General features: G+C 41.6%; 1 protein-coding gene across 1 annotated transcript; it reads left to right on the top strand.

The window, feature by feature from the left end:
- The first annotated feature begins 1848 nt into the window (after positions 1–1848).
- CCDC47 (coiled-coil domain containing 47) lies at positions 1849–11015 on the top strand. Its single transcript, XM_009883839.1, has 12 exons — positions 1849–2109; positions 2238–2345; positions 3701–3875; positions 4192–4313; positions 4957–5022; positions 5933–6034; positions 6829–6939; positions 7521–7606; positions 8938–8996; positions 9705–9814; positions 9979–10146; positions 10449–11015. The coding sequence occupies exons 1-12, from the start codon at positions 1849–1851 to the stop codon at positions 10527–10529; spliced, it is 1449 nt and encodes a 482-aa protein (XP_009882141.1). The 3' UTR covers positions 10530–11015.
- The last annotated feature ends 1375 nt before the right edge of the window (positions 11016–12390 follow it).

Raw genomic sequence — 12390 nt, 5'->3', positions numbered from 1 at the left:
TGCCCCGCGGGGGCGGGAGGCGCTGGCAGCGGGGCCGGAGGGAGTTTTGGGGGGCAGGAGCGGGGGGGTCCGCGGCCCGGGGAGGCAGGGTGCTAATTTCAACCTGGCTAACCTTGACCTTGTGTCCCGGGAAGGAGCTGGGAGCGGCGGCGTGTGCCTGGAGCCAGGGGATCCGCGGCGCGGTGGGTGTCCCCGCTTTAGGCCGGAGGGGGGCCCGGGGCCGCTCCCGTCCCTCTCGGCCGTGCGGAGGTGGGTGGGCGGGTGAGTCGGTTCGTCTCGCACCGGGCAGCCGGTGGCCTGTGGGCCGTGGGGGGCCCCGGCGGAGCGTATTCTGCTTCGTGGAGTTGTTTGTACTTGGAACCCCTTCTGCCTTGTGGCAGAGGCGGGTGAGTTAGGGGCGCGTTGTAGTTTTCACCCCTCAGCTGCTGAAATTTATTTTGCATAAAGGTTTACGGAGTTGTAGGGTCTTTTGAAAGTGGTTATACCCAAATAGTCTCGAAATTCGTACTGTGATACTCCTGGGGGTTTGGTCGAGCAGGCGGCTCCCTTGCCCTGGTATTTTTAACCTCTGAATGCAAATTTTGTCATATGTAAATAGTGTTTTGGTTTTCTGTTTAAATTCACATAGAATTGTGACAGACCCAAACAATGGGCTGAATTCCTGGGCTCTGCCTTGCTGTGCTTCCCATCTTGTTTAGTGTTTCTGGGAACATGTTCTGTTCAGGTTTTTGCTAGAATGAGAAGTCTTCGACAAAGGCGTTTATTTTAGCCGTCCTTGTTATTCGTAGCAGTGGGTTCCTTACATGTGGTACTCAGAGGAGTGCTGGTCTAATTTAGAAACAAATTATTTCTATTTCGAGTTTTTAAGAGAACGAACTCATTAACATTCAAGTTCCCACTCAGATCTGGTTGCGGGAGGGAGTAAAATGAGTCTCATTGCCAAGTCTGATGTAGCTGATCCTCCGTAGCTGTTAGTGAAGTGCAGTAGTAGGGTGATTCTGTCTATTCAGGCTCTTAGTTTGGACCTTGGGAACGTGTAATTCTTGGTCTGAGTGGGAGACTGGGGCTGTTTTGAGATCACGCAGAAAAGACACAGGAAGCTGCGGGCAAAAAAAGGTGAACTGACAAACTCTCTGCAGGTTTCCATCAGATCGGGAGAGAGCTTTGGTCTCATGAGCCCTGGTTTACTCTTGGTTTGGGGACAAGTGCAGTATCCATCCTCTTCCTGCCTTTCTTTGTAGCGCTTACAACAAAAGGTGTCTTATCTCTGAACAGAAATAGTGCTGGGATGCTGTGGGACCCGATTCTGAGCACACAGTCTAGAAAATCAAAGATGAGCACTTTTAAACTAGCAGAGGCTATCAGAGCATCGCTGTTTGAAGTAAATGAATTAAGTGCATTTGAAGATTTACTGCTGTTTTTACACATTGGTTGATCTCGCTGTGTCTAATTGCTAGCTAATAACAGCTCTAGGCACAGTGCGTGGTCTTTAAAATGAGCTGGCAACACTGACTAACGGGGAGATGCTATTGGAGAGTCAGTTTTACAGCAAAACATCTCTGCTTCCAGCCCTTGCTCATCTGCTTGGCCAGATGTGAACGTGCTGCTCCTGCTGCAAGCAAGAGTCTAGAACCTCACCCTCAAAGTTATTTTTTCTTGTAAGAGTATTCACTTTCTTCTTACAGAAGATGGCGACATCAGGCAGGGGTTTATTTCTCTCTCTGGTCTGACCCTCAATCGTGTTTTTAAATTGTTCATGGAAGTTGGGCATTACTGGAGGTGTGATGTAACAGAATTTATAAGGATTTTTTGCATCGTTTGATTTTATTTTATTTTTTTTCAGTGAAAATGAAGAATTTATATATTTTTATTGCTGTCCTGTTTATCCCATGGAGTTTTTCTGTGGCAAAATATGATGAATTTGAGGATGGAGATGACATTATGGAATATGATGATAATGACTTTGCTGAATTTGAAGATGTTAATGAAGATGCAGTCACAGAGTCTCCTCAGAGGATCATCACTACAGAAGATGATGAAGAAGAAGCCACTGTAGAGCTTGAAGGTCAGGATGAGAATCAGGAAGACTTTGATGACGCAGATGCACAGGTGATGCCTCATCTCCTTCCTCTATGACCTTCCTAATAGTATCTCTACACCTTACTTTCTCACTTGTCTTTTTGGATTTTGTGTACTGAGCTTTGGATTTTCATGCTGTTTGCAATTTTGTCCTTTAGGAAGGTGATACCGAGAGTGAACCATATGATGATGAGGAGTTTGAAGGCTATGAAGAGAAACCAGATGCGTCTCCTAGCAAAAATAAAGACCCCATAACAATAGTTAATGTAGGTATAAATGTTGATCCTCTTTCTATTCGGTGTTTCATCACTTTTCTTTTAAGGTGGTATGCCAATAATGTCACTGGTGTACAAACATACACATAAGAGAGAATCTGTCCTAAAGAATCTGCTATTTGAATTATCAAGAAACAGTGCAGAAATGGGAAGAAATGCGGAGACAAGAAATACTGCAATAATGCGACAGGATAGCAGCAGAATATGACCCAGGTGTGCCAGTTCCTAATTCCATGCTCTTCTGCATTGGTTTGTGCTACTTTAAATAGCAGCTCCTGAAGTAAAACTTCCAGGGCAGGTGCCTTTGGTCTGTTGATCTCTATTTTAAGCCACTAGAACGCCCCTCCTTGGATCAAAGCTGTATTCTGTGTTCAAAATGAAAATTGTAGTTGGAATATAGATCAGGAAATTCTTCATTAAAATAGACCTTCTGTAACATAGTTTTAACCAAAGCATTTTCTGACTTAGCTTCTTCTGGGAGAAGTGGAGGAACTAGAGTGATGACCTTCAGTTAATCCAGAGAAAAACTGAACATCCCAGAATGTCTGGGTGCTTTGTCAACACATAAAGAAGATGTTGCAATGACGGTATACTTACAAGAGCTTGTCTATGGCTAAAGTTTCAGATTAGAAATTGACTCCTCTGATGGTTTTTGAAGCCAATCTCTCTGTTCACCCTGCATAACCTTCTTGTTGCCTCCCAAGAGAGTCTTTTACAGAACAAAGGTGCTTGAGGCCAGCATTTTTATCATCCCTGAGATCTCTTTTTAAGTATTATGGCTGAGCTTGGTAGTGAAAATTAAAGTTTGGATACTTTTATGACTGAAGGGTGATACAGGGGCAGCAGAACGGCTAATTAATCTCTGAAGATGGCAAAGTCAGGCAGGCTTCCCTGCTTCCCCATGCAGTCTGTGGCTCTTGGTGACATCCTGAAAATGCTCCTGGTCATTGGGTATTACTTTAGGTTTCAACAGAAGTTAGATGATGATCAGATAACGCTGTGATGGGCAAGGCATCAAGCTCAAATAATCAGTGGGTTGAAATCCCGGGCTGTTGACTACTCTGAGGGATGCAAGCTAGCACAGGTTGACTTAGAAGAGAGAAGTGTTCTGTTTGTATTAGCCAGGTATTTTGAGAACACTATTATCAGTTCTTTCTTGTATGATTACTTAGTCCCAGTAGAGCCAAATGTGTTATGTAGGCTCAGCTCTGTCCCGTCACCTTTATGAAGCTTATTGCTGTGTTTGGGATGAAGCTTCTCCAGTACTCTTTGTTTTCCAAGTTGTTTGTGTATTTGGAATCCACTCATTTGATATGTAAAATACAGTCTCCATTCACTTACCATAGGTCCCTGCTCACCTTCAAAACAGCTGGGAGAGTTATTACATGGAGATCCTGATGGTCACAGGTCTTCTTGCTTACATTATGAATTACATCATTGGGAAGAACAAAAACAACCGCTTGGCTCATGCATGGTTCAATACTCACAGGGAGCTGCTAGAAAGTAACTTTGCTCTTGTCGGTAAGTATTCAAATAAATAAAAATGGACCCTAGTCATTATGAAAAAGCCAGTTTTAGACTGGCACGTAGGCTATAGAGTAACCTTTTCTATGCAGATCCATGATAGTGCTAATGAGAGTTCTGTGTGTAGACAAATAGTGTGCCCGTCTTCCAGTGCTGAAATTAGATTATGGTGTTGTAGTATAAATTATTCAGAAACATCACAGTGATACTGAAGTAATTCAGCAACAACTGAGCTCTAAGCCTACCAATGAACTTCAGTGTTTAAATTTGTGATGTTTAGATTACAGTTCTCTTTCACTGTTGTTCTCTTCAGGGGATGATGGCACTAATAAAGAAGCAACAAGCACTGGGAAACTAAATCAAGAAAACGAACACATATATAACTTGTGGTGCTCTGGAAGGGTGTGCTGTGAAGGAATGCTCATCCAGCTAAAGGTACAGATGAGTGAGCTTGTAGTACTGTTTACCTGTCACCAGTTTTCAGGTTCTAGAGGCTTTTCCGTTCCAGTGTGAGCAATAAGGAGTCCCAGCTTGACTCTTCAGCTCACCTTCAGATACAGGGTTCTGAATATGCACACATGAAGGGAAGACTGGTTGGACTCAAGATCTGTACAGGCCTGTATTCTGCCCACCAAAGTAGGTAAGAGTGAATGCTTACAGAAAGAGTATGGAAACCAGAAGTAAACAGAGGTAACTCTGTAGGCTGAAGAGCCCAGCTGCCATTTAGAGGCACTTAAGCGTGTTGGAGGAATGGACCAACAGGAATTCCAAAGAAGTACAATAAAGACAAATACGAAGTCCTGCAGCTGGGGTGAAACAGCCCCACTTGTTGGTTCAGCTCCTAACTTGAGGGAACAGGGCCCTGAGAAACTCATCAAATGCAGGAAGTAGTCCTGCTTTTGAGCAGCACAGGTGACTTCCAGAGGGCCCTTCAAAGCTAAATTATTCTATGAAAAACATCTACTAATAACTGTCCTCTATTTTTTTTTCCTTGAGCCCTACTGCTATCTGCTGATGAAGTGCTGCACTCTAGGTATATTCAGCTATCTTTTTCTGTATTTACAAACTTATGTTCCAGTTTCTCAAGAGACAAGACCTACTGAATGTTCTTGCACGCATGATGAGGCCAGCTTCTGACCAAGTGGTATGTACTCAGTCCTGTAGATCAGCTGTGATAAATTGTTGCATTCCTTTGGCTCTGCTCTGCTGCTTTTGATAGTTCTTAGGACACACAAGTAAACTTCTAGGTGTCTTTCTATAGTATTCCATATCTTCCAGTTCAGTAATTGTTGAATCAATCTGAAAGAATCATTTGTATTTCTTTTCTGCCTGTGAAGTGCAAACTGCTGATGACTGGAAATTGCTTTATGTATGGATTTTATTGTTTGAGTGGTTTTGTGAACAGTCTATCATGCTTCAGTACCTCATCTGGATAAAAATCTGAAATACTTAATGATCTGAAATACTTAATGATTTCTTCTGCCTGTTCAGTCTGCCTGAACAGAGCTGCTTCATGCGTATGCTGACCTGGGTATTATATCCTTTAATGTTTCTTTTTGCCTTGCCCCTTGCTCTTGGAGATGAGGGTAATCTCTACTGCGTAAATGCCAAGAGAGGTTACATTTGGAAGAACAGTGACTGTGTGCACTGTGAATACTCTTTCTATATCATGTATCTATAATTGTATTTACTTATATCTGTTAAAAATATTTAATTTAGATGTGGGCAGTTGCTCATAAGCAATAGATATCTACACTGCAAAGGAGTCTCTGCTGTTCTAGTCACTGTCGTTACCCTGTAGCACTATACCAGAATACTGAATTGAGTACTCAATATAATTAAAAAGCTACCTTACCTTAAGACACACTGAGAAGCTTTAAATCAACAGCCTTTGTCTTAGCTGTGTATGGCCTCACTTAGTCTTTGTTCTTATGAATCAAAGTGTCAGGCAAACGTTGAAGTCATAGAAGATGTAGGTCTCCATTTGGCCAGTAGTCTGAAGGCAGAGTACGTCATATAAATCTGATAAGGACTAATAACATTGTGTCTCACAGCAAATAAAAGTAACAATGAATGATGAAGATATGGACACCTATGTGTTTGCTGTTGGAACGAGAAAAGCACTGGTGCGACTTCAGAAAGAGATGCAGGACCTGGTATGTATGTTCACATTAGGAATACTAACATGATAAATAATAGGATATAAGAACCTCTAATCTGTAAATTGCTTATTTGCTTGGGAACAGCTGAAAACTTGAGACTGACCTGTTAGAATTGGTGTGTGGGGAAAATACACTTTCATGTAATGGAAATGGTGTATAGTTCATTTAAGAGGAGGCTGAAGTATATTGTCAGGATAGACATAAGTGTCATTTCACCTCCTTTTATTTGCACAAATGACTTTTTTTCAAGGATTGAAATGTAAACTTAATTAGTGATATGTGATGTTGAAAGCTTGGGTCTAAGTCATCTGCTTTTATGTGATCAGAAATTAAAACCTTCCATATGTTCAAGCCCTGAAGCTTGCAAAGAATCCAGTGATAACAAGCAGTGGTTTGCAAATCTTTTCCCTCATAACTTGTCTCAAGTAACAGCCCTAAAGTGTGGTTGGTGGGATGCCAGTTGGTTTTGTTCTGTTATCAAACAACATAAGCAAAATGCCTTAATCCACTTTGAGCATTCCAGCATGGATGTATTACAATTGTTTTATATTTTTTCTTAAAGCACTGACTCTTGAAGGGAAATACCAACTTAAAGACTATTGATACTGCATGCTTTGCTTTGTGCTTGAAATGTTCCCAGCCAGAATGAGTGACTGAGTTAGTGTATTTTTATTGTATCTTAGTAGGTACTTTTAGGGGTCCCACTGTGCTGGAACAGTTCGGTCTGATAAGATACTTACAAGCTTGTGTTTGTTTTTCTTTTTTTCCCCTTGTTCTCTTTGAAAAAGAGCGAGTTCTGCAGTGATAAACCTAAGTCTGGTGCAAAATATGGGCTTCCAGATTCACTGGCTATCTTGTCGGAGATGGGGGAGGTCACAGAGGGAATGATGGACGCTAAGGTAATCTTGAATGAATTAGTACAAATCTTCATTGGTAACCTTGGCACTTACAGCGTATGTAGGAAAGTTCCAATCTTTATCTCCTGTAAACATCACAACAGGAGAGTCAAATGGCCCTAGTGAGATCTAGAGAAATCAAGACCCTAAGGAAGCTTAAGGGCTGGAAGAAGGATGTAATTCTCACGCCTTTATTCCTTTTACATAGCAACTGTTACTCTAACATGAACTGCAGACTTAAAGCTGCCTTTCAAAGCCTGGAAGTTAGCTTCAACAGCCAGTTCGAAGGAAGGTGTTGATGGTGTGTCTGTAGGTCCTCAAAGCTGACACGTTATCAAATGAATTGGAAAATCCCAAATGAGAGTTATGTATCTAATATCCGAGTTGCTCACGTTAATTCCATGCGTTGAGGCCCCTTCTAGCAAAAGGTAAAAAACCTGACAGTTTAAATTTCAGTGTCGTTGCGGCAAGCCGAGCACAGGAATTTTCAGAGTGATACATGGATACTTTGGCAAACCTGTATGGAGTGGGTAGGCTGCCGATGGATTGGTGTTGGGAAAAACTAACCCCAGTTTCTCTTTTAGATGATACATTTCCTCACGCACTATGCTGACAAGATTGAGTCCGTCCAATTCTCGGACCAGTTCTCCGGTCCAAAACTTATGCAAGAGTACGTATAAAGCTAGATTTCTCCTCCCAGTAGCTATTGTAACACTAAGCAAAACAGAGGCTGACAAACTTGTTTGCAGTGTGAAGCCTGCTGGAATGCACACACAGAGAAATGGGGAGTAAAGGTGAAACAGGTGAATAAATACACTCCTAATGCTTCCAAGTGCTGCATTAGTTTAGAAGATCAAGGTGCTGTATTGCTTTAATATTTATTTTTGTGTGCTGGTTAAGCTGTAGTTTGGACAGCTACTAACACCTGGCAGCAACAGTGTACACAGCTGCATGGAAAACGACTGAGTAATTCCACTGAAGGTTTACAACATGTTAGAGTTTAAGGGCCAAGAAATAACACTGCAGGAGGAGAACTCCACGTGTTAACTCGGATGCTATTTGAATGCATTGAGAACTAGGTTTAAGAAAAGTCCTAGGTGAAAAAAAAAAAAAAAAAAAAAAAAACCAAACAAAAACCCAAACAAACAAAAAAAAAACCCAAAACAATCAGTCAAGGCTTCTTTCTTGCCCTTCCCTAGCTGATACGGCTAAACATTCTGCTGTTGAATCCATTGCTTGGGTACTTTTGTTCAGGTTGATTCTCAGCAGTGCTTCAGAAATACACAGATGTAGTGTCTCTTCTGTTTCTCCAAGCCTCCTAGTCCTGAGGTGCTTTTAGCTGCTGCTTCAGAATTGCCAGTGGTGGGTGATTTATCTTATCTGAATTACCATGTAGGCTTTTGCAAGGGTGTATTATGCTCACAGGCATATAAATAAACAAACCATATCAAAACTTGAAACTGTCCTCCAAAAAAAGGAACATACTTTGATTTAGTTATAAGTCAGCAGTGTGTGTGTACCTTGTACTGCGATTGTTAGGCTTTGGAGGATCTGGGAAATGTAGGTCTGACATTAGAATACTGTGAGGTTTGGGACAGTGAAGACATGAATTCTTTAGAATTTTTTTTTTTCTAACTGATATTTAGAGAAGATCTGTAGTATTATAAAACCAGGGTGTATGTAAAACTGAATGTTGTTAAAAATGTACAGGCTGCCTTAGGGTTCAGATGACCTCTGGCAATCGGATTGGATGGTGCTATTAGCATGTTTTTACATAAATGCCTTTTCACTGTATGCTTTTGAGTAAAACACTTTAGGAATCTGAATAAGTTTGAAACTTACATTTGGGTTGCAGCCAGCCTTTTAATCTTGTTTATTTTATTCAAGTAGTTTGCAAGTGTCTCTTGGTTCTTGATGAGGTTTTCCCTAACAACGTTAGGTATTTTGTATGCCTGTATTTTTCTTCACTCATTCCAGCCACTTTTTTTTCTTTCTTACCAGGGAGGGTCAGCTTACAAAACTGCCTGAAACTAAAAAGACACTTTTGTTTACATTTAACGGTAAGAGAACTGGTGTACATGTGTTTATGTGTATCTGGGGGAGTGTTGTGCTTTATTTGTGCAAGTCAAATGCTCAAGTTCTGTCGTCTATAGAAGACAATATGATGAATGACTTCAGTGCATGTAACAGGATCATTGATTGATTAACCAGGAAACAGAAGGCAGTAATAACACTGGGGACTAAGCGGCATATTGTCATGATAACAGGATACTCGATCTTGCCATTAGTGATCTTAGTTCATACTCATATCCCTACTGGTGGTTGTAATAGGGCACTATCGGAAGATCACTTGTTTTTAAGCCACACTCCTTGCAGTTTGAGCTTGCACAGTTACTTGGTTAACCCCATTTAGGAAGAAAACCAGCCTGTTGGGAGTCTATTCTAGAAAAGGCCCATAGTTCTCTTCAAAATTCAAGGCCTTAACTCCAAGGGAAGTTAATGTCAGAGCCTGAATTGAACCCTTATGCTTGTATTCTGTACTAATAAAACTAAGAAGGATTGTGTGTGGGAAATGTGCCTGTCGCTGTGAGGAATCTAAATGTGATCTCCAAAGCTAAACGCCTCTTTTAGTTAGTTGTGTCCTTCCTAAAGAGGAGGATAAGAACATCTTTCTTTCATAAATGGTGTGAGCAATAAGGAAAGAATGTTATAGCAGGTGGAAAAATCCTGCCAACCTCTCTGAATTAACAAGAAACTCTTTATTTCAGTGCCTGGTTTAGGCAACACTTCCCCAAAGGACATGGAATCTTTGCTGCCTCTGATGAGCATGGTTATCTACTCTATTGACAAAGCAAAGAAATTCCGTCTGAACAGAGAAGTAAGTAGGGTATATTTTTCTGTCTTCTGAATATTGTATGAAATTGCAACCATTACCATTGGATCCTTAATCTTAAGATTGCGAGTCTTATATGACTACCAGAGCAACTGCATCCTGCTCACGGGGAATCTGTATTAACTGCGTTTGCTTTTCTCTGTGGAAAGGGTAAACAAAAAGCTGATAAGAACAGGGCTCGTGTGGAAGAGAACTTCCTTAAACTGACTCACGTGCAAAGACAGGAGGCTGCCCAGTCCCGTCGAGAAGAGAAAAAACGGGCAGAGAAGGAGCGAATCATGAACGAAGAGGATCCTGAAAAACAGCGTCGGCTGGAGGTGAGATGGATTTTCAGACTATTATAAGGTACTGGCATATTTCTCCTACGATATCTGCCGGGCTGCCTGTAGGTATGCCAGCAACGGCCAACTTTGATTACTTATTTGCTGGTTGGCAGACAACTTTCAGGGTAAATGCATTTGCTTTCTGAAACATGTGAAGGCTCCCAGTGAGGAGCCAGCTCACGTGGTTAGAGATGTGTACCCAAGTACTGCAGGTCTTTTTTTGCTCTTCTGAAATGATCAGCTTGCTCTTTGAAGAGCTCCCCGATGTTCGTTCAGATCTGTGTCCTTGCCTACAGGAAGCTGCTTTGCGGCGTGAGCAGAAGAAACTTGAGAAGAAGCAGATGAAGATGAAGCAAATCAAAGTGAAAGCTATGTGACTCCATTGTGAAAAGCGTCTCAGTACCACCTGCAGAATTTTGATTCACAGGGTACAAAGACCTACTTGACTCCATAATCCTACACTTCTTTGAACACTAGTAGCCATGAAGAGAAATGTTCCTTGCATTGGTGTTACTTATTTAAGTATTACAGCAACATGCAGGTGTACATAGAGAGCTTTGTCTCGGCAGTTTTATTCCAGGTGGTATAAATTTTTGCTATTTGTCTGTTAAAAAAAGTTTGCAATATTCTTGAATGCTCTTTGTCATTTGTTCTTTAAAAACAGAAGATTGTAAACCTGTCCACGTGTGCTGGTAACATATTCATGCTTTGGTTTTAAACTTTGGTTTTTGTTATTGGGTGGGAAGGGGGAAAAACCTAAGGGGATGAAAACTGCACAATAAAAATTTACTGTGCATTATTTGCATCAGGCTTGTAAAGGCACAAAACTTAGAGCCTTCCATACACAGTATGGATTCTTCAGGGATTTAAGCCCAGTAGAACAGAAGTTATTTTTATTTTCTTTTTTTACAAACAAGGGACTGAAACAGTATTAGGTCTGGGCACGATTGGCATATGTGTAAAACATATAGATGCATTAGACATGAGGGAATGGAATACATGAAGTTTCCCACTTGTGGTCTTGAATGCTGCAAGCTTAATACAATGTGAAGTCTGTAATGTCAGCGTGGTGTTTCTTCAGGAGCGAGCGCATGGTGAGTTAGCAGCTTCAATTAGCTTTCCTTGACTATTTTTAACTGTACAAGTTTGCTTCAAAAACTTTTCTCCTGATCTTGGCAGCTGCTGCCTAGTTCACTTCAGCCAGAAGCTAGATTCAGTGAAGTATCTGCAATTGCCAATTTTCCCGAGCAAGTAAAAATGACTCGAAGGACGTGTATCCTCCTCATCTGGTAAATGATCACTTCAGGTTTTTGAATGTAAGTGGGGAGAATGAAGTGAATGCCCCTGTGCAAGCACTTCGCTGAGAGCGCTCTGCATTTTATAAATGCTTCCTGTCTTGAAGGCATTTTATTGTTGCTTGTAACAGACTTTTAAGAGTTTTGTGGGGAAACAATGTCGTGCATTTTCTTGTTCAGTACTTTGTGCAAACTTGATTCTGAGGCAATAAGAATGAGCTGCTGTTTAAACAGCAATTGCTTAAACTTGTTCCAGCATGGGATACTTCACACTGATTTAAATGCAAATGTCTGTAATCTGATACATGCAAATACATTATTTTATAATGGTTGGTAAAATAATTTAAAACCAAAACTAATGTAGATTATGTGAAAATTTAGCACTATTTAGCTTTAAAGATAAATACGGTATTGTTTCACAAAGTTCTTTGAAAGGAAATACTAGTTTGTGCTCTTTTGAGTAAGTGGACAGCTTTCCTAAAGCCCCATAGGTTTGCGGGCCATGGCAGCTAATTTTGTAATATGAACATTCAAATGAACAATCTAATGAATAGTAAAATATAATTGAAACACTCTGCCTGCCTACTTTACTTGGCTGGACTCCGTGTTCCTTTCATCTAATAGAATCTTGAGGCCTCGTTTGCCCCGGGTAGGTTTCAGTGCAGGTTTTAACACAAGCTACTGCGTGCTTATCTCTGCTGTGGTATTGGTGGACGCGATTCTTTCCGCCTGGGACCTGCTCCCTGTGAGGGTGGTGGTTGTTGCAAGGTGGTTGCTTCCTCCATAGCTGGAGGAAGGCGTCTCTCTCCTCGCGCGGGCCGGGGCGGGTGGAGATGGAGGATTTCCCCGCTGCGTTTGAGGTGGGGGCCACTGCAGCGGCGCCGAGGGCCGGGCGGGCGGCGCGGGCGAAGCCTCGGCCGTTTCCTGAAGGAACCAACATGGC

The sequence above is a fragment of the Charadrius vociferus genome, unplaced genomic scaffold (assembly GCF_000708025.1).
Source record: "Charadrius vociferus isolate BGI_N301 unplaced genomic scaffold, ASM70802v2 scaffold484, whole genome shotgun sequence".
Classification (NCBI taxonomy): Eukaryota; Metazoa; Chordata; class Aves; order Charadriiformes; family Charadriidae; genus Charadrius; species Charadrius vociferus.
This window is presented reverse-complemented; position numbering and strand designations above follow the sequence as displayed.

Excerpts from the sequence above, each read along its gene's own strand:
- CCDC47 (XM_009883839.1), top strand. The coding sequence starts at position 1,849 with ATGAAGAATTTATATATTTTTATTGCTGTCCTGTTTATCCCATGGAGT. Across the intron at positions 3,876-4,191 it reads AAGTAACTTTGCTCTTGTCG|GGGATGATGGCACTAATAAA; the intron begins GTAAGTATTCAA and ends TGTTCTCTTCAG. Across the intron at positions 10,147-10,448 it reads AAAAACAGCGTCGGCTGGAG|GAAGCTGCTTTGCGGCGTGA; the intron begins GTGAGATGGATT and ends CCTTGCCTACAG.